We start from the raw sequence: 21,026 nt of genomic DNA on the forward strand, positions 1-21,026 counted from the left end.
TAAGATATAAAATCAGGTTTATTGCGGGAAATGTATAGGCAGAGGGACAGTGGTGGGATGTCTGAGCTGTCACTGTCCCATGGCTGGACGGCAGGCTGCGTGGCCAGCTTGGCGGGAGGGAGCCTGCACCGTGTGCTCCCCCTGCAATTCAAGGAGCCCACTGGGGAGGATGCAGCCCTGTTAGCAAGCAGCAGCCTCTGGAGTTCGTGGGGGACATGGGCCCACTGCTCCCTGCAGGCCGGCTCCCTGCCGTGCCATCAGACGGGAGAAGGGCTTGCGCCCACTGTCATTGGGATCTGCCTCTCCTCCTGCATCAGGCGAACGTGGGCGACCCCGGTGGAGTTTGCCCAGCGCTGGCTTCCTGCAGCCGTCAGGCTGGCTTCCAGGGCCCGAACAACACCTGCCCAGTGGACACTGGGATCGTGGACACTGGGTTTAATTTAAGTTGGAAAACAGCAAAGGGAACTCTAACAGAGGGTGTAGCAAGGCCTCTGGTTTTGGCCTGCTCTGTTAATGCGACAGCCACACCCCGGCAGCAGATGGCCAAGGAGCACGAAGGCCCACCTGGCACCTGCCCGGAAAACACCTGGGACGGCTGGAACCGCACGGGGCAGCTCAGCCTGAAGAAGCAGGAACTTCCCCAAACGTGCCCCACCTTCGTCTTGAAGTGGCCTCCACGATGATTTTCCACTTTGTGGAGCCGAAGCAGGACCACACCCAACAGGAAAGCCCTTGGCAAAGCCGTGGGCTCTGAAAACGGATGGGAATTTGCACCAGGGCAGGGGCAGGTGTCTTTGTGAACGATGCTTCCTTCCTCAGAGCTTTTGGTGGCCGTGGCCCTCCCCACGTCACTCCACTCCACGTCATACACAGCTGCGGGCCACCAGCTCCTGGGGCTCTTCTTTGTCGGCAGGGATACACCATCGAAGCGTTCCTCCTGGGAGGCCTCTTGAGGGAATGTGAAGGCCGTGGATGCTTTGGAAGAGTGAAAGAGAGGTTTTGTCGAGCAAAATCTAACCGGGTGGGAAATGCCGGGGTTCTGTGTGGACCTGGAGCATCCTTGACGCAGGCGGCACGTGAGGTTCCTCTGCTGAGTCCAGGAGGAGGCTGGCCTCATTGGGACTCGCTGTCCAGATGTGTACCTTCCACCTTCCTGATGACAAAGAAACACACATTCATGATATCCATGAAATCCAAACGTGGTGGAAAGAGATAATCAAGAAAGTTAAGGATTCCTGTAATCCCTTTCCCCTAGAGATCACCATCAACCAGATCATTTTTATACACACTCATATACATGCATCACAGCAGTTCCTTTAAAACGTGAGATTGGGAATTCCCTGGTGGTCCAGTGGTTAGGACTCCGAGCTTTCACTGCCAAGGGCGCGGGTTCAATCCCTGGTCGAGGAACTAAGATCCTACAGGCCATGCAGTGTGGCCAAAAAAAAAACATAAATAAATAACTTCATACCCTTTAGCTACACCCCCCCCCAACATTCCTCACCCTAGGCAACCACTAATTTAATTTTTTTTAAAAAATATTTATTTATTTATTTACTTTTGGCTGTGTCAGGTCTTAGTTGAGGCACGTGGGAGCTTTCGTTGTGGAGTGTGGGATCTTTCGTTGTGGAGTGTGGGCTCCTCGTTGCAGCGTGTGGGCTTCTCTCTAGTTGTGACACGCAGACTCCAGAGTGCGTGGGCTCTGCGGTTGCAGAGTGCGGGCTTAGTTGCGCCTCCGCATGCGGCATCTTAGTTCCCTGACAAGGGATCAATCCTGCGTCCCCTGCATTGGAAGGTGGATTCTTAACCACTGGACCACCAGGGAAGTCCCTAATCTACTTTTTATCTCCATAGATTTGCCTACTCTGGACATTTCATAGAAATGGAATCATACAAGTTGTGGTCTTTTGTGTCTGGCTTCTTTCACTTATCATCACGTTTTTGAGGTTCATCTGTGTTGTAGTGTATGTCAGTTCTTCATTCCTTTTTATGGCCAAATAATATTTCATTGTATGAATGAACCAAGTTTTATTTATTCATTCAACCATTGATGGATATTTTGGGTTTTCACTTTTTGGCTATTATGTTTAATGTTGATATGAACATTGGTATACAGTTTTTTATGGACACATGTTTTCAATTCTCTTGGGTGTACAACTAGAAGTGGAATTACTGGGTGAACAAACACTCTATGTTTAACTTTTTTTTTTTTTTGGCTGCATCACACAGCATGCAGTTTCCCCGACCAGGGATTGAACCCTCACCTCCCGCACTGGAAGTGCGGAGTCCCAACCACTGGACTGCCATGGAAATCCCTATGTTTAACATTTTGAGGAACTGCCAGACTGTTTTCCAAAGTAGGTGTGCCATTTTACATTCCCACCAAGAAAGTATGAAGGTTCCAATTTCTCCACATCCTTGTAAACACTTGTTATTGTCTGTCTTTTTGATTTAGCCATCCTAGTGGGTGTGAAGTGCTAGCTCATTGTAGTTTTTTGGTGTTTTTTTTTTTTTTTGGCTGCATTGGGTCTTCATTGCTGTGCATGGGCTTTCTCTAGTTGTGGTGAGCAGGGGCTACTCTTCGTTGCGGTGCGTGGGCTTCTCATTGTGGTGGCTTCTCTTGTTGCGGAGCATGGGCTTTAGGAGCGTGGGCTTCAGTAGTTGTGGCGCACGGGCTTAGTTGCTCCGAGGCATGTGGGATCCTCCCAGACCAGGGCTCGAATCCATGTCCCCTGCATTGGCAGGCGGATTCTTAACCACTGCACCACCAGGGAAGCCCCTCATTGTAGTTTTGATTTGCATTTCCTAAGGCTAATGACGTTGAACATCTTTAATTGTGCTTATTGGCCATTAGTATATCTTGAACTTCATAAAAGAAATAAAATCTTTGAAATAAAAACTGTCTATTCACATCCTTTGCCCACGTGTTAATTGGGTTATTTGTCTTTTTATTTTTTTTTTATTTTTTAAGATTTTCTTTTTAATTAATTTATTTATTTATTTTTGTCTGTATTGGGTCTTCGGTTCGTGCGAGGGCTTTCTCCAGTTGCGGCAAGCGGGGGCCACTCTTCATCGCGGTGCGGGGACCGCTCTTCATCGCGGTGCGCGGGCCTTTCTCCATCGCGGCCCCTCCCGTTGCGGGGCACAGGCTCCAGACGCGCAAGCTCAGCAATTGTGGCTCACGGGCCCAGCTGCTCCGTGGCATGTGGGATCTTCCCAGACCAGGGCTCGAACCCGTGTCCCCTGCATTAGCAGGCAGATTCTCAACCACTGCGCCACCAGGGAAGCCCTATTTGTCTTTTTATTGTTGCAGTTTGCGAGATCTTAGTTCCCTGACCTGGCATTGAACTGGGCCCTGGCAGTGAAAGCTCTGAGTCCTAACTGCTGGACCCCCAGGGAATTCCCTAAGAATTCTTTATATATTCTGGATACAAGTCCTCTATCAGATATGATTTGCAAATATTTTCTCTCATTATGTGGATTGTCTTTTCACTTTCTTGATGGTATCATTTGAAGCACTAAAGTTTTGTGTTTTTTTTAATTTTTTAATTTTTGGCTGCGTTGGGTCCTCATTGTTGCGCGCGGGCTTTCTCTAGTTGCAGCAAGTGGGGGCTTCTCTTCATTGTAGTGCACAGGCTTGTCCTTGCAGTGGTTTCTCTTGTTGTGGAGCACGGGCTCTAGGAGCGTGGGCTTCAGTAGTTGTGGCACGTGGGCTTCAGTAGTTGTAGCTCGCAGGCTCTGGAGAGCAGGCTCAGTAGTTGTGGCACACGGGCTTAGTTCTTCCGTGGCATGTGGGATCTTCCCGGACCAGGGCTCGCACCCATGTCCCCTACATTAGCAGGTGGATTCTTAACCACTGTGCCACCAGGGAAGTCCTGAAGCACTAAAGTTTCTTAACTTTGATGAAATCCAATTTATCTATTCTTTGGTTGTTATGACATGTGGAAGTGTTGTCTACCAGGGAAGCTTGCCTGAGACTAGGGATCCAGGGTTTTTATTGGGCGTCAGTCCTGTAGGCAGAGGGTACCTGGGTGAAGAACTACAGTCACTGAAATTCCAAAACCTCAAAGAAAAGCAAGTGTTCAGCAAAAACATAGCTTTTTTTTGTACAAACAGGTAAGAGTGAGTAATTGTTATCACTTAGGGACAGTATCGGGGTCAAGTCCTGGAAGCAACCTTGACCTTGACCCTGGAAGCTAAGGGTCAGCCTTGCAAGCAGGTTGTTCTAAGGACGGAAGTTGCAGGCCTGCTGTGTTAAATCTGTTCTGTACACAAGCTGTATGATATTGATTTACAGCTGGGAAAGCAATCTTGCATTCCTGGCATAAGTCCCATTTGGTCATGGTGTATGATCCTTTTTTATGTTGCTGGATTCAGTTTGCTGGCATTTTGTTGAGAATTTTTGCTTCTATGTTCCTAAGAGATATTGCTCTATAGTTCTCTTTTAATTAATTAACTAATTAATTAATTTATATATTTTGGCTGTGCCAGGTCTCAGTTGCGGCACGTGGGCTCTTCACTGTGGTATGTATGCAGGATCTAGTTCCCCAACCAGGGATCGAACCCAGGGCCCCTGCACTAGGAGCACAGGGTCTTACCCACTGGACTACCAGGGAAGTCCCTAGTTTTCTTTTCTTGTGATGTCTTTGCTTGGTTTTTTTTTTTTTTAAATTAATTAATTTATTATTTATTTATTATTTTTTTTTAGCTGTGTTGGGTCTTCGTTTCTGTGCAAGGGCTTTCTCTAGTTGCAGCGAGCGGGGGCCACTCTTCATCGCGGTGTGCGGGTCTCTCACTGTCGTGGCCTCTCTTATTGTGGAGCACAAGCTCCAGACGCGCAGGCTCAGTAGTTGTGGCTCACAGGCTTAGTTGCTCCGCGGCATGTGGGATCTTCCCAGACCAGGGCTCGAACCTGTGTCCCCTGCATTGGCAGGCAGATTCTCAACCACTGCGCCACCAGGGAAGCCCCTTTGCTTGGTTTTGATAACAGGGTATTGCCGGCCTCACAGGATGAGTTGGGAAGTGTTCCCTCTTTTCTATTTTAGGGAAGAGTATCTGAAGGATCTTCTTTAAATATATGGTAGAACTTGGGACTTCCCTGTTGGTCCAGTGGTTAAGACTCCATGCCTCCAATGCAGGGGGCCCGGGTTCGATCCCTGGTCAGGGAACTAGATCCCACATGCCGCGTGGCCAAAAAAAAAAAAAGAATATATATATATTATGTATATAAGTATGTAAATATATATTTATATATATTATATCTATAAATATATATTTTATATATATATATAACATATATATATGGTAGAACTCATCAATTAAGTCATCTAGGCCTAAGTGGGAATCTTAGTTCCCTGACCAGGGATCGAACTTGTGCACCCTGCAGCGGAAGCACAGAGTCTTTTTTTTTTTTTTTTTTAAACATCTTTATTGAAGTATAATTGCCTTACAGCACAGAGTCTTAACTTGTGGGGAGTTTTAAAATGACTAATTCAATCTCTGTACTTGGTTTAAGTCTATTCAGATTTTCTATTTCTTTGTGAATCAGGTTTGGTAGCTTTCTAGGAATTTTTTCATTTCACCTAAGTTATCTAATTTGTTGGCATGCCATTGTTCACAGTATTTCCTTATAATTGGTTTTTCTGGTCTAGCTAAAGGTTTGTCAATTTTGTTGATCCTTTCAAAGAAACAACTTTTGATTTTGTTAGTTTTCTCTATTTTCTTTTTTTTTTAACATTAAAAAAAATATTTTATTTATTTATTGTATTCTTGCCTGCGTTGGGTCTTAGTTGCGGCACACAGGATCTTTGTTGTAGCACGTGGGATCTTTTGTTGCTGCGCATGGGCTCTCCGTTGCCGCGCACGGGCATCTCTCTAGTTGTGGTGCGCGGGCTCCAGAGTGCATGGGCTCTGTAGTTTGCGGCATGTGGGCTGACTAGTTGAGGCGCGTGGGTTCAGTAGTTGTGGCACGTGGGCTTAGTTGCCCCGTGGCATGTGGGATCTTAGTTCCCTGACCAGGTATCGAACCCGTGTCCCCTGCATTAGAAGGCGGATTCTTTACCACAGGACCACCAGGGAAGTCCCTACTTTTCTATTCTCTATTCCATTAATTTCTATTCTAATAGCTATTATTTCCTTCCTTCTGCTTGCTTTAGGTTTACATTGTTCTTCTTTTTCTAGCATTCTTTTTCTAACATGTAAGTTTGAGTTATTGACTTGAGATCTTTATTTTTTTATTATTATTTTTTAAAATTTATTTATTTTATTTATTTATTTTTGGCTGCGTTGGGTCTTTGTTGCTGCGTGCAGGCTTTCTCTAGTTGCGGCGAGCGGGGGCTACTCTTCCTTGCGGTGCGCGGGCTTCTCATTGCAGTGGCTTCTCTTGTTGCAGAGCACGGGCTTCAGGTGCGCGGTCTTCAGTAGTTGTGGCTCGCGGGCTCTACAGCGCAGGCTCAGTAGTTGTGGCGCACAGGCTTAGTTGCTCTGCAGCTTGTGGGATCTTCCTGGACCAGGGCTCGAACCCGTGTCCCCTGCATTGGCAGGCAGATTCATAACCACTGTGCCACCAGGGAAGCCCGAGATCTTTATTTTTAATTTTTATTAAAAAAAAATTTTTTTTTGGCTGCGCTACGCACCACGTGGGATCTTAGTTCCCTGACCAGGGATTGAACCTGTGCCCCCTGCAATGGAAGCACAGAGTCTTAACCACTGGACCACCAGGGAAGCCCCTCAAAGTATTTTCTAATTTCCCTTGTAATTTCTTTGAGTCACTGGTAATACTTATAAGTATGCTGTTTAACTTTCATGTATTTGTGAGTTTCCCCAATTTTTTTGTTATTGACTTCTAATTTCTTTCCACTGTGGTCAGACAACATACTTTTTATGATTTCAATCCTTTTAAATGTGTGGGGTCTGGGGACCTCCCTGGTGGTCCAGCTGTTAAGACTCTGCGCTCCCAATGCAGGGGGCCTGGGTTTGGTACACGCTCAGGGAACTAGATCCTGCATGCTGCAACAAAGATCCCCCATGCCGCAACTAAAGACCCAGTGCAGCCAAATAAATAAATAAATAATTTAAAATAAATAAATAAATTTGTGAGGTCTGGTTTTATGGCCTAGATATGATCCATCCTGGGGACTGTCCCACATGTGCTTGAGAAGGACGTGAATTCTGCTTTAGGTGGTGGTCTCCTTCATGCTCTGCCTTCTCCCTTGGATTCCTTGGATCACTTGTTTTGGGGGGAGATAGCTGTTATGTTTGAGGGCACTCAAGCAGCCCTAAGGAAATGTCTACATGGTGAGGAACTGAGGCCTCCAGCCCACAGCCATGTGAGTGAACAGGCCATTTAGAAGCACTTCCTCCAGCCCCACTCAAGTTTTCAGATGGGTGTACCCCCACTGACATCTTTCCTTCAACCCTAGAACCACCCCGCCCAACCACTCCTGAAATCTTGACCCACAGACACTGTGACAGACAGTAAATATTTGTTGTTCTTAGTCACTAAGTTTTGTGTAATTTGTGATTCTGGTAATACAGTTACCCATAGCTCTGTTGGCTTTCAGGAGCACAAGTCTCGAAGCACAGTTGAACTTCAGGCAGAAGTTTTGTCTTTTCTGAGGGAAAAACATTGAAAACATGGATTAATAATTCTTTTCTTGTTGAAGCTGTGCAAAGGCACACCTCCCGGAACGATGACCTCAAGGCCTTGAGGATGAAGAAAACCAGGTGGAATGACTCTAATTGGGGGAGTCATTGGGGGAATTCTGGTTTTCTGATGCCCAAAACTACCTATGCCTGGTAAAATAAGCTGCTGGAGATCCTGAGTCAGTCTTCACCTTGTCACCAAAAAGACTGGGAGGCAACAATCTCAAAGATGGCACGCCCTTCACCCCGACAAAGGCAAACCACAGCGCCTCCTCCTTGGTTAAGCTGAACAGTGGCTTTCTCATGGAAAAAAAATTTTTTTTAAACGGAAATCAAGTTTCTTTTGTTTGTTTGATACAACTTGGATTCATTCCCGTATTTTATAAGATGTGGCCTTTAATATTTCCATGAATTAATATGAGACACATAATGCTTTCTAAAGACTGGTTTTACTAGAAAAATGGTACAGATGAACCGGTTTGCAGGGCAGAAATAGAGACACAGAGGTAGAGAACGTATGGACACCAAGGGGGGAAAGTGGCGGGGGGCGGTGTGTGGTGGTGTGATGAATTGGGAGATTGGGATTGACATATACACACTAACATGTATAAAATAGATAACTAATAAGAACCTGCTGTATAAAAAATAAATAAAATAAAATTCAAAAATTAAAAAAAAAGACTGGTTTTACATTCTGTTTATCTGAAGGGAACCCATTTTCAGTTTGATACAGTTAATTATTTGCAAAACTACCTGTGTGTGTGCGTGCATGGGAGCACTCATGCTTGTGTGTGCACACACATTAGTATATTCTTCTAGGGCGGTCTATATTTTTTCATCAGATTTTCAAAAAATACTACCATCCATAAAAAGTTAAGACCTCTTAGTATAAAAGAGAGGAGAAAAATGGCAGTTAGGAGGGGAGTTGGTTTTAAGGAGGGACCGATTTAGGTGTGTTTCTAGGTTCAGGAGAAGGAGCCAGTAGAGAGGAGGGGTAGAAGACTGGAAAGGCAGGAAGGCCAGGGAACAAAGGTCCCCAGACAGTGCCTGTTCCCTGAGGTGTCTGAACCTCGGGCTGGCAGAGACCAAGATACCCACAGCTCTCTCGTCCCCACTCCTGTCTGTACCTGGGTCCTCCTGCTGGGCTGTGCTGGGGAGCCGCTCCCGCTGCCTCAGGGCCTCCAGACCCGCCAGGTCAGGCAGGTGGCAGTGGCTGCGCATGACGGTCACCCGCTGGCCCTGGGTGATGGCCCGGCTGCGGCAGCCCATGCGGGCCTGGTCCCGGCACATCCAGTACACCTTCTCCCCGGCCGCCTTCTCCTTCCTGTAGAGGAAGGACTCGTACACCAGGAACCTGCCCCCGAGAGAGGTCCTCAGGAACTCCAGGGGCTGGAGGGTTTCTGGAAGGAACATGACGTGTGAGTGGGGTGCCTGGGCTGGGCCTTGGAAGCAGGGGACAGAGCCTGGGTGCCAGGGACGGAGACTGCTTCCTTTGTCCCACCAGCCAGCTCCAGCCAGGAAACTGCAGACCCCCCAACCCCCACAGGTCCCACTTTGGTCCCTGCCCCCCACCCCAGCCTGTGCTGCAGGGCCCTGGGGACTGAAGCTCAGGCCACCACGGCCCTGATGCCCTGGAGTGCGGACTGGCTGTCTGATGGCTGTAGTGTTATTGGGGAGGCTGGCCCTGCAGCCGCCCAAACACTGAGCTTTCCTGCAGGCCTCTCCTGACCCTGCTCGGCCTCCATGCTGGCTGGCAAGCAAGCACCCCAGGGCAGGGGCTGGGCTGAACTGGAATACTCTGGAAGGGCCATGGTTGGTCTGGACAGTGCACTAGGGGCCTCCCGGCTCCCTGCCCACCCTCCCCTCGGCCAGCTGGCAACCAATCAAATTCTCCCTTTTGAGACTTTTAAGAATCTGAACTGAAAGCTCCTGACATGTTGGGGTTGGGGTGGCCCGAAGGCACTGGCAGGGGTGGGGAGGGAGAGGGGAGACAGAGGGTCCCCCAGGTCCAGGAGCACTGCCCCACAAATGGGTGCCGAGCACTTCCTGCAGCTGCCAGTAATGCCACTGCAGCCCCTGGCCCCGTTTTCTCCAGCGGTCTGAATGGGTTTCTCGAATGACAGCCCATCCCAGATGAGGACCAGTGCCATTAGTGCAGAGTCCAGATGTGGCCCCTGCCCTAAGGGAGCCCACAGCCCAGGAGGACAGACACCACTGGACATGGGCCACAGGAGGAATGTCCCAGCAGGCAGCCTCCAGCCTGTGTTCTGAGCTGTCCCCAGGGGCTGCTGGGCCAGCAGGAAGACCAGGGCCCGGCCCCTGCCCGCCCGCCTCTCACCCACACCTGAGCCTTCCCTCTGGGCCGGGCTGGGGAGCTGCTCCCGCTGCCGCAGGGCCTCCAGGCCCCCCAGGTCGGGCGGGTGGCAGTGTCTGCGCATCACCATGACCCGCTGGCCCTGGGTGATGGCTCGGCTGCGGCAGCCCATGCGGGCCTGGTCCCGGCACGTCCAGTACACCTTCTCCCCGGCCGCCTTCTCCCGCCTGTAGAGGAAGGACTCATACACCAGGAAGCTGCCCCCCAGAGGGGTCCTCAGGAACTCAGGGCCTCCTGGGGAGAAATGGGAGAGGGGGTCGGGGGAGGGAGAGCCTGGAGCCAGGCCTGGAGCCGAGGAACAAGGGGGGCCGGGGCCCCGTTCTCAGAGCCTAGAGCAGCATGGCTCCTGGCATGAGACCCACGGACCCCACCCCACGCTGCATCTACCTCCTCAAGCCCAGGACACAGGCCCCCCCATCCCCCAGACTCAGCCTAGCCTGAGCTCCCAGGACTCCTTTCCCAAGCCTGGGAGAGAAGGGAGGTGGGAGACTGGTGAGGTGGAGGTCGCTGAAGGCAGAGCCCGTCTCCCCTACCTCGCGGCGCCTGCAGGAAGGCGGCGTCTTATCCGAGGTGCCGGCAATGGGATGGCACAAGGGCCTCTCGCCCCTGCTAAGTTGGAGGAATTAGTGGACAGGCCCTATGGGGGATAGGCAACCAGGAGCAAAATGGGAGTTGTGTGCAGCCCCTTGTGCGTGGTGGGCGGTGGGGCTGTAGAAGGGTCCACTCCCCCAGGGAGCCAGGCTGGGTGGGCTTTGACCTGAGGGCAGGAGGGGAGGCAGGGAGCGGCCTGGGCCACTGTCCTGACATGTTGAGAGGGGGGACCTGGAAGGTGGCCACACCCTTCTGCTCCGAGGACTCCCTTCCCGCCGTCCAGGCACCAGGACCACACAGGAGGGGTGGAGGGGGACTCGGGGGTCCGTCAGCACAGCAGAGGGGACGGCAGCCGTAGTGGGGGGTTGGTGAGAATGCCCTGAAGGGGGGTCCGGGGTGGGGGGGGTGAGTGGCCGGAGGGGAGGTATATGATGTGGGGCATGTTTCTGCTCCCCCCACACCCGATGAAAACGTCCACTGAGGGATGAAAAAGGCACAGGGCATGAGGCCAGAAATTCAGAGAGGAGAGGAGACAGCAGAGATGCTGACCCAGGTTAGACTCTGGGCAGAGGGGGTCACCTGGTCACAGACCTGGCAAAGCAAGAGCTCGCCCAGCCTCGGGGGGAGACTCTCAGAACAAGCAGAGTCCAGTGGCCAAGCCTAGGGAGGCCCGAGGTCCCTCCGAAGGAGGGATCCAGGGCAGGCCCCAAACCGGGGGACTGTCGAGGACTGTCTGCGTGAAGAGCAATGAGACGGTGCCCGCCCCGGGGGAGGAAGAGTCTGGGGTGTGGGGGAGGAGGAGGAGGTCTGCACTGACATGAAACTCCCTGTTTCCCTGCCCAAGTCCCTGGAGCCGGCAGCCAGGCTGAAACCGCTGCAGGAGGTTGGTCCTGGGGCGCTGAGGCCTGGGGTCTCGAGGGTCGCCTGGTCAGCACCCACATACAGAGTGTGTGGGTCTCTCCTTAAACCTGGCTAAGGACCACTGGCCACGTGGGTCAAAGATTCTCACGCCATCTTACATGATGAAAAAGTCAAGACTCTTACACCAAGTATCACAAATGAGACCATGCAAAGCAATTTAAAGTGTATACAACAATCATTCCCCCTTTAGTTTTGCTGCTTTATACAACTGTGTGATCAACAGAAAATTGAATGGGCATGTACCTGGCTGGAAAATTTCACCAGTTGACCAAAAAAACCCAAAAAAACAGAGAAGCTTCACCCTGAACGGCAGAGACTAAAGAAACTCATAGAGAAAAGGTACTTGGAGAAAACAAGGCCACTGCCAGAGGCTGGACGGCAGGGCCGCGGCACTCCTCAGAGGATGGAATGCAAAGGAGTTCAAATACAAGAGTGAAAGTTAAAAATTAAATAGAAGGACTGGAAAGCAAAATCAAGGAAATATCAGAAAAACGGGGACTGGAAAGTCATTGAACACGAGGAAATTTTCATGAGTGAAGGACACCGTTTCCGGCCTGAAAAGGCCCCAAGTGCCCCCAGCACAGCCATGTACCACAGGGATGGAGACACGACCCTATACCTTCAAGCAAAGACCCCCTGCATGCACCTCGGAAAGATGCAGTCATTCGAGCACAGACACCAAACAACCATGGAAAAGGAGCCACAAACAGCCACACCTCCACTGCAGTGTTCCCACTCAGCTGTGGACAGATTTATAGAACAAAAGTGCAACAGTGTGGCTTCCCTGATGGCGCAGTGGTTAAGAATCCACCTGCCAATGCAGCGGGCAAGGTTCGAGCCCTGGTCCGGGAAGATCCCACATGCTGCGGAGCAACTAAGCCCGCGAGCCACAACTACTGAGCCTGTGCTCTAGAGCTGCGAGCCACAACTACTGAGCCCACGTTCCACAACTACGGAAGCCCGTGTGTCTAGAGCCCGTGCTCCACAACAAGAGAAGCCACCACAATGAGAAGCCCGCGCAACGCCACGAAGAGTAGCCCCCACTCACCGCAACTAGAGAAAGCCTGCGCACAGCAACAAAGACCCAAAGCAGCCAAAATAAATAAATAAATTTATTTAAAAAAAAAAAAGTGCAACAGCTGCCTCAAGAGGAGGGGGCAATGGGTAACTGCTGAGTCCTTGCTGTCTCTGGTCGGAAGTCAACAGGAGATAAAAAACTAGTTGACAGCAGTGGAAGGAAGCACGCTTTAGGGAAGAGGGCAGCAGATGCCCTAAGGAACAACGGAAAGGGGACTTCCCTGGTGGTCCAGTGGTTAAGACTCCACGCTTCCACTGCAGGGGGCGCAGGTTCAATCCCTGGTTGGGGACTAAGGTCCTGCATGCCATTCTGCACAGCCAAAAAATTAAAAAAGGAAGCAAGGAAGGAAGGAGGGAAGAAAGAAAACAAAAAAAGGAACAATGGCTGAGTGGTTATTCGGGGTGGGAGTTGGGGGGTAAGGACAGGGCGAGGCCAGATCATCCCTAGGTACATAAAAGTTATAAAGAAATGGGATAAAAAGAGAGTCAGAAAAAAAAAAAATCAGAGATCTCGAGTTTGAGAGAATTTTAGGGCCAAAAAGGCTCTAAAGGCGACTCAGATGACTCAGGAAAGTATGGGACTGGGAACCCCCGAGGGAGAGCAGGGAGAGCAGAGAAGGCTGGGCCGAGGCTGCTCTTAGCAAGATGAGTCGGAATATGCACGTTATTGTGGCCACGAGAGTCAAACATAAGCACTGTGGGGCCGACAAAGGTGGGAGGAGGGGGGCTGTGACCCTCATCATAGAGCCCAGAGGAACGATGGTAGATGCTCAGGCAGAACAGCTGGAGGAGAACAGAAGCCAATGACAGCAACGGGCACCTTCAGCCCTTAAGCCACATCTGTAGGACGTGCTTGTTACTGGGCACGGTGTCAGCCACCCACACTGGAAAAATGAGAAACCAGCTTGCGCAATTAGCTTTCTCTATAAATCCTATACATTCCTAAGAAAAAAGAAAGGATGAGAAGGAGGAAAGGGAGCCTGGGTTGATCAAGTGCTGCAGAGATTCTGGGCTGGTCTGAGCAGGAGAGTGAGACCCACTGCCCAAGAGAAAGGGTGACGCCCCAAGTCAACTAATCGACTTGGGGATAAGGTGAGATGGACCAGGAGGGGGTGTGGGGGTAGGGAGAGGAGACAGGAGGGAGCTGTAACCTTCCAGAGGGTCCCCAGTAAGGATGGGGAGGATGCTTGCTGGAGGTCAAGAGGGAACGGGGTGGGCAGTCTGCGTCTTCTGACAGTCCCCCGAGGCCGCTCCCCGGTCTGGCCTACCAGAGCTCCCTCGCTGGGCCGTGCCAGGGCGTTTCTCTCGCTGCCGCAGGGCCTCCAAGCCCCCCAGGTCGGGCGGGTGGCAGTGGCCTCGCATCACTGTCACCCGCTTGCCTTGGGTGATGGCTCGGCTGCGGCAGCCCATGCGGGCCTGGTCCCGGCACGTCCAGTACACCTTCTCCCCGGCCGCCTTCTCCCGCCTGTAGAGGAAGGACTCATACACCAGGAAGCTGCCCCCCAGAGGGGTCCTCAGGAACTCAGGGCCTCCTGGGGAGAAATGGGAGAGGGGGTCAGGGGAGGGAGGTTGGAAGCTGGGGTGTGAGCCGGAGCAGGGCCTGGGGCTGGGCCAGGCCTGGCATCGCCCCCCTCCCACCTCCTGGGACCTCGGGGAGCAAGATTGGAGTGCAGGCAGAGCGCCAGGCCAGCGGGTGTGGACTCACCCAGGTCCTCGTCCTGGTCCTCCTCGCCTTGGGGCTGGGCCAGGAGGTCCTGATCTTTGGCCTTTGACCGCTTTCTGGGCCGGGGCCTAGTGAGAGTCAGGGGGCCCGGCCCCCTGCGGTAGAACAGGCTGTCCACACCTTGGAGCAGCTTGTCCGCTTGGCCCCCAGGGCCGCCCGGCCTGGCCCGCAGTGACTCCACGGCTTTCTCCTGCTGCCGCCGGGCCTCCAGGCCCTCCACGTCAGGCGGGTGGCAGTGGCCACGCATGACAGTCACCCGCTGGCCCTGTGTGATGGCCCGGCTGCGGCAGCCATGCAGTGCGTGGTCCCGGCACGTCCAGTACACCTTGTCCCCCACAGCCTTCTCCCGCTTGTAGAGGAAGGACTCGTGCACCAGGAAGCTGCCCCCGTAGCAGGTCCTCAGGAACTCCAGGGGCGGGGGCCCTCCTGGAGGAGGAAGTGGGGAGGAGGCTGGGCAGGTGCAGGCTGGCGGAGCTCTGCTCCTTTAGTTTACCATGCAAGGCAGGGCCCTGGGTGCATCCCCACTGATCGCCCACCCAGTGCCCCAAGGAGGCCGTGCGGCTCCTCTCCTGGTGGCTGGTGAGCAGGCCACGGCTCCAGGTGGTCAAGCACCGCGTCCCAGGTCACACACTGGGGAGGGCCAAGCTGGCTCTGACGCCACACCCTGCCTGCTCAGTCACTCCCGGCCATACTTTTTCTTAGGGTTTGTTTGAAAATTATATCTAATTTTCAAATAACACATGCACACGCCATAAAATGAAATGGGACCAAAAGATACACAGTGAAAGACAAGTCCTTCTCGCCCAGCCCCCGGCACCCAGCACAGCAGCCGCCTTAAATCCCTAAATCCTTCAATCCTTTCCAGGTCTGGAGGCTCCCAGCCTTTGGGACCAAGCTACCTCCCAGTTACTGGTAATAAAAACTGCCGCAAAGAACAAAACAAAACCCAACAAACAAAGAATAAGAACCTCTGCAAAGACTCCATCTATCAGTTACTCAGTGACAACACACGCTGGACCAGGGCTGGCACTTCAGCATGAGAGCCCCTAACGGCGAGGCTATCACACATCTTAGGAGTGACCTCCTGACCTGCAGAGCTTCAACAAGGCTGCCCAGCTACATGAGGCAGGGCTGGATCTTGAACCTGGGGCACAAAGCTCAAGTCTCCCACCAGGCCGACCTTCCCAAACTTCAAAGGTTACCAGAATCACGTGGGGTCCATAAACCTCAGGTTTTTGCATCAGGAAGCTCCAGAAGGACTTGGGCCGCCTGGTTCACGAGCACTAGTTCTACCCCTTGGGCTTAATGATTACTTGGACGCATTCATATTTTAAAAATCGTTTTGACTTTGAGCACATTAAGAAGCCACGTGGGACCCACATTTATCTTTGGGCAGAGGAAAGGGCTGTGGTTCCCACCTGCCTGAGAGTAGAGCTGGGGTCGGGGGGCACTCACCGGTCCCCAGCGTCGGGCGTTTCTTGGGAGGCAAGCTCAGCAGCGACAGGGTTCGGAGCCCCTCATCCTCCTCAGGAGCTGGCTTGCTCAGCACTGGCCCCGGGGCCGGCTCTGGCTCCTCGGGGCACAGCCACGGGCCCACCCCCTCCAGGGGCTCCTCCACTCGGCCGCCGGGGCCCTGGGGATCCCCCAAGCCTTCGGGCAGGGCTGGGCTGGGCAGCTTCTGTCTCTGGCGCCGGGCCTCCAGGCCCTCCTCGTCGGGCGGGTGGCAGTGGCCCCGCATCACTGTGGCCCTTAGGCCACGGGTGATGGCCCGGCCCCGGCAGCCCAGCTCGGTGTGCTCGCGGCACTTCCAGTATACCTTGTCCCCCACAGCCTTCTCCTGCTTGTACAGGAAGGACTCCAGCACCAGCAGGCGGCCCCCAAATGGGGTCCTCAGGAACTCCAGGGGCTGGGGGGCTGCTGAAGGCAAGGGGAGGGCCAGGTCAGCTGACACAGAGCAAGGCTTGAGCCAGGGGCACGGATGGGAACACAGGGATTGGGGTGCCCTGGGATGACGTCCTGCGATCGTCACACCAGCCTGGGTCAAGGTCCAGGAGGCCCTGCTCAGAGCAGGGCAGGGATGGCCAAGGTCACCTCACTGGAAAGGGGGGTATGCGAAGCCCAAGTCTGAGCATGCAGGGTCACAAAAGTGGCCAGACAGGGGCAGCTGGCCCGGAACTCACCTGTGTCTGGCTTGCTGTGTTTCAGTTCCTGGGCCTGGGGGCTTGGTTGGACAGCCCCCTGCTGTTCCTCTACTGGCAGGATCTGGGGGGACCCAGCCAGGGTGTCAGGGCCAGACATCTCCAAGGACAGGACACAGTGCACTGCTTTGGGCTGGGAGTCCACTCCATCCCCATTCTCAGTGGAGGCCGTCAGTAGGACCAGTTCGGAGAACTCCGTGGGCTTCCTGGGGGCTGCGGGGACGACATCTGTGCCCGGCTCAGGGGACTCAGGGGAGGGTTCCTGGCCGGCCTTCACGCTCTCGCCCTCCTGCTCACTGGGCTCGGGCAGGGGCATTCCGGGAACGATGGCCTGGCCCCCAGGCCACGCTCAGGCCCCAGCAGATGGATTTCTCCTCCACCTCCCTGGAAGGAACCCAGCAGTCCAAGGGCTCCGTCCTAAGGCAGGAGGCAAAATCCCATCAGTGGAGATGCCCTTGGACCTGGGTTCAGGAAGAATCTGGGCTGGAGGTTGGGGCAGATGGGGCTGCCTCGGTGCCCCCGGGGAAGGACCTGAATGGAGCCAGAGAAGCCTGGGCTGGTGCTTCTGCTCTCTTGGTAGCCTTGAGTCTGTCACCTCCCCCAGCCAAACCTCACTTTCCCATCTACAAAATGTGCCCAAAACAGAGCTCTCAAGGGGCTACTGGGGTGACCAAGGTGCTGACAGCTGTGAGTTACTAGGAATCCAGGCCCACAGGTGCTGAGCACGGGGTGAAGTGCTTCCACAGGTTTTTCCATTTAACCTTCAGCCCCACGTTATGAAAGTTCATCTTTCTCATTGACCCAGGTTACACATGAGGACACTGAGGCATGCAGCCATGAAGGCAGAGCTGGGAGTCCAGTCGAGGTGGGTCCAGAGCCCGCCCCGCACAGCACCTGGGGTACCTCGTCCAGGATAACAGGAACCGGTCTTCCTGAGCACCAGGCGTTGGGGAAAAGCACTTTGGGGACATGAGTTCAGGTCACCAACCCTCCCAGAATGCCTGGTGCCCTTCACCCTGACACTGTGTCACTGGGAGCATGGGCTGGGGCCCTGCTGGCACACTGCAGACCCCAAAGGAGGAGCCTGGCCCTGGGAGGAGGAACTCTCTGGATTCACAACTAGATCCATCCCCCATCCCAGGCAAGAGGCCCCGGGGCACCCAGTGCTAGGGGACGCCAGGGCCCCACGAGGGCAGCGACCTTGTGTCTGAGCTGGTGCTGGCTCCGCCTCAGCTGAGTGGGGACAGGGCTGTGGAGGTGTCCAGAGAATCCGTGGTCATTGAGGGCTCCCTGGCTTCTGGTCTGGAGAAGCAGAAAGGATGGATGACAGGCAGGGCTGGCCTGGAGACCGGAGCCCTGGGGCATCAGTGGCCATTTTGTCTTCCTGGGGGACTGGGTGGTGGGTGCATGTCAGGGTCTTTCCCATCTATCAGTACTAGCCCAGAAACAGGATGCGGCCTCCCAGCACGTTTCAGCTTCCCCACCTGTGAGCTGTCATCCCCATCCCAAGCTCTACGGTTCTAATACCTGGGTCCCCCATTCCTGCTCCGACATGTCCTGGTCTGGGGCCCACATTCAGCTCCCCAAGGCCTGTCAGCCCAAGCGCGGGGCTCCTGGGTCCCCGTGGAGACGGAGCCAAGGCCGACGGTGCAGGGGGCGCCGTGTCCCCTACAACCTCTCCCAAACCCCCTGCACTGCACGCCTGCACGCCCAGCCCCGGGCAGCAGCAAAGCCCTGTCCGGAGGGGCGAGACTCAAGGAAATCCAGATAACAGGTAACGGGACACAGGACTGGGAGTCCCCGGCCAGGTCTGTCCTCCAGCGTCATCCTCCTCCGGCCCCCGGACAAGCCAACCCCTTCTCCTCCTGTGCAGTCCTTCCCGACTCTGCCCATCCCGCCCCACAGGGCGATGTAGCGGTACTGCGTACTTGGGGGCACACGGGAACCGGCCGCAGCAAGACAGAGCCGGCGCCTCCGCGGGCAGAGCCGCTCGGGCGGGAAAGGGTTACGCGGGAAGCCACGCCCCCTGGCCGCCCCCGCCCCCGCTCTCTGATTGGTCTTGGCCCACGTCCCTCCGCCGGCAGCCCGCCTCCGGGGCTTGCGCGCTCCGGGTTGCCGGGCGAATGAACTTGGTCTCCAGCCGGCGTCCTCTCCTCAACGAGGCGAGAGGGCGCAGAGAAACCGGCCCTCCCTTCCACAGGCCTTCCAGACAACTCAGGCCCCCAAAACGTTGCGGTCACTGTCCACCCAGCATGCATGTTCCTACAGGACCAGGCGGTTGGTCCCCGTCGTGCAGAGGGACAGGAGTTGAGGCTGCAGGGACCCCGACACACCAATGGCCTCAGTCTCAGGCAATCAGACGCCGAAGCACGGCCTCCTTCAGGCCACTGGGGGTTGGCATGACAGAGAACCCCCACATTCCCGTGAAACTGTACCCAGAGTCATGTGTATCCCGAATCAGTGTAATTCTCTCAACTAAAATCTCTGTACCTCAAAGGATATGGAACAAGTTCCAGCGCAACAAAAGACCTTGAACCGTGGCTGACTACAGACTGTGGAAAGGCTTGGCTCCTTGCCAGTGGGCTTGAATTTAGATTCGATTGACGGTTCCCATTCTCAGCCATTAAAGGGCCTTAAAGTGTAGACTGTTTAATGACCACAGATCCTCCCATAAAGTATGCAGTCCCCTTTGCCATGTGGTCTTGAATCTGGACTGGTCTCCAGCCCACATTGGTCACTTGCTGTAGCCAATAGAGTGTGGCAGAAGCTCGCTGTGGGGGTTTGGACGCCCTCACCCTCATGGACAGGGGCCCTGAGGCTGCTAGAGAAGGAAGCTGTATGAAGGGCCACATGCAAGGGATGGAGGCACTGCCAGGCGTGGAGGGAGGCCATTTCCAGTGTGCAGTCCAGCAGACCCTCTAGCTGTGTGTAGCCACAAGAAGGAGGCTGGGGAAACAAGCCCAGGCACCCCATGCAACCCTGATCAATAATAAACTACTGAAAAAAAATAAATAAATAAACTACTGTTATTTTAAGCCAGTAAGATCAGGGCTCATTTGTTATGCAGCAGTAACTGATATTCTTGGCAAGTGACTGAACCTAGTCGGTTTTGGCTTTTTGACAGATGAAATAATACTAATAGTTGTGAAATATACAATATCAAAGTGCTTTTGAACTCTTGAACTCTAGGGGCCATGCTATACAAATTTTAAATCCCTCAGATGATCACATTTAAAGGGTTGGTAACCCAGTGAAAGGAATAAAAATATTAAGTATAAAGGATAGCAAATGAGAATTACTTATTTAAAAAGTCTATAACATGAAATAAGCCAGACATAAAAGGACAAATGCTGTATGATTCCACGTATATGTTGTATCTAGAGTAGTCAAATTCATAGAAACAGAAAGTCAAATGGTAGTTGCCAGGGGCTGGGGGGAGGGGAAATGGGAGTTAGTGTTTAATGGGGAGCGTTTCAGTTTGGGAAGATGAAAAAGTTCTGGAGATGGATGGTGGTGATGGTTGCACAACAATGCAAATGTATTTAATGCCACTGAACTGTACACTTAAAAATGATTAAAGTGGGGGGGGGGCGGGATGAATTGGGGGATTGGGATTGACATATATACACTATTGATACTATGTATAAAATAGATAACTAATGAGCACCTACTGTATAGCTCAGGGAACTCTACTCAATGCTCTGTGGTGACCTAAATGGGAAGGAAATCCAAAGAAGAGGGGATATATGTATACGTATAGTTGATTCACTTTGCTGTACAGTAGAAACTAACACAATATTGTAAAGCAACTATACTCAAAAAATTTTTTTAAAAATGATCAAAGTAGTACATTTTTGTTAGGTATATTTTAACACACATGCAAAAAAAACAAAAACAAAAACAAAACAAAACAAAAACCCAACTATAACAAACCATATATAGTAATGCTCCACCTACCATACTGGTGAATGAGGTTCTCAATACAACGCAGATTTCTGATTAACTAAAGTTATCCCTCCATGATTCTGAATTTTACAATTTCTCTCTTTCACAATTTATCCACTGAGGATGGATGCTGCCTAAGCTCTAATGACTCATCACTGTCTGGATAAAGACAGCGTACAATTTTTATCCTGATTTGGAAAATGAAGTGTCCCGTCCAGTTCCCTTGGCACTCCACCCCTGGGGGCCCTTTCTCCATCATTCATATCCTGCTCTCTCTGGTCTCCAAACCTCTCTGCCTTCTCTGGGTCTTTGCATTTAGAGTTCTCAGGTCCTAATCTTCTTAGGTCTCCTATATACTAAAACAAAACCTCACAAGACCCTCTCCTTCCCTCAACAGTTAGACTTTGCAGGAACAGTCCATACCCCTTCCTTCTCACCCAGGCCGCCTGGCAGCTGCCCCCCAACTCTGCAGACACCACTCTCCTGTTGGGCCACCGTGCAGGATCAGCACCTGCTGGGTCAATCCATAATCCATGTTTCCCTCTGAAATACC

General features: G+C 52.8%; 1 protein-coding gene across 7 annotated transcripts in view; it reads right to left on the minus strand.

The window, feature by feature from the left end:
• The window catches only part of FLYWCH1 (FLYWCH-type zinc finger 1), a 29,665-nt gene continuing 8,639 nt past the window's right edge, over nucleotides 1–21,026 (minus strand). For 2 of the 7 annotated variants that reach the window (XM_007181613.2, XM_007181611.2), the window contains 8 exons: nucleotides 16,511–16,945; nucleotides 15,786–16,247; nucleotides 14,313–14,756; nucleotides 13,876–14,139; nucleotides 9,989–10,252; nucleotides 8,772–9,044; nucleotides 7,541–7,613; nucleotides 1–1,153 (listed from right to left, as the gene is read on the minus strand). In XM_007181613.2, the coding sequence (XP_007181675.2) occupies nucleotides 1,114–1,153; nucleotides 7,541–7,613; nucleotides 8,772–9,044; nucleotides 9,989–10,252; nucleotides 13,876–14,139; nucleotides 14,313–14,756; nucleotides 15,786–16,247; nucleotides 16,511–16,844 (2,154 nt within the window). In that variant the 5' untranslated portion in view covers nucleotides 16,845–16,945 and the 3' untranslated portion in view covers nucleotides 1–1,113. Of the gene's footprint in view, nucleotides 1,154–1,558; nucleotides 1,784–7,540; nucleotides 7,614–8,771; nucleotides 9,045–9,988; nucleotides 10,253–13,875; nucleotides 14,140–14,312; nucleotides 14,757–15,785; nucleotides 16,248–16,510; nucleotides 16,946–17,728; nucleotides 17,831–21,026 lie in introns of all 7 variants that reach the window. The other 5 variants (XR_009005435.1, XM_028166378.2, XM_007181614.2 and 2 more) reach the window with 5 other exon arrangements.

Source organism: Balaenoptera acutorostrata, chromosome 15, assembly GCF_949987535.1.
Source record: "Balaenoptera acutorostrata chromosome 15, mBalAcu1.1, whole genome shotgun sequence".
NCBI classification, from domain to species: domain Eukaryota; kingdom Metazoa; phylum Chordata; class Mammalia; order Artiodactyla; family Balaenopteridae; genus Balaenoptera; species Balaenoptera acutorostrata.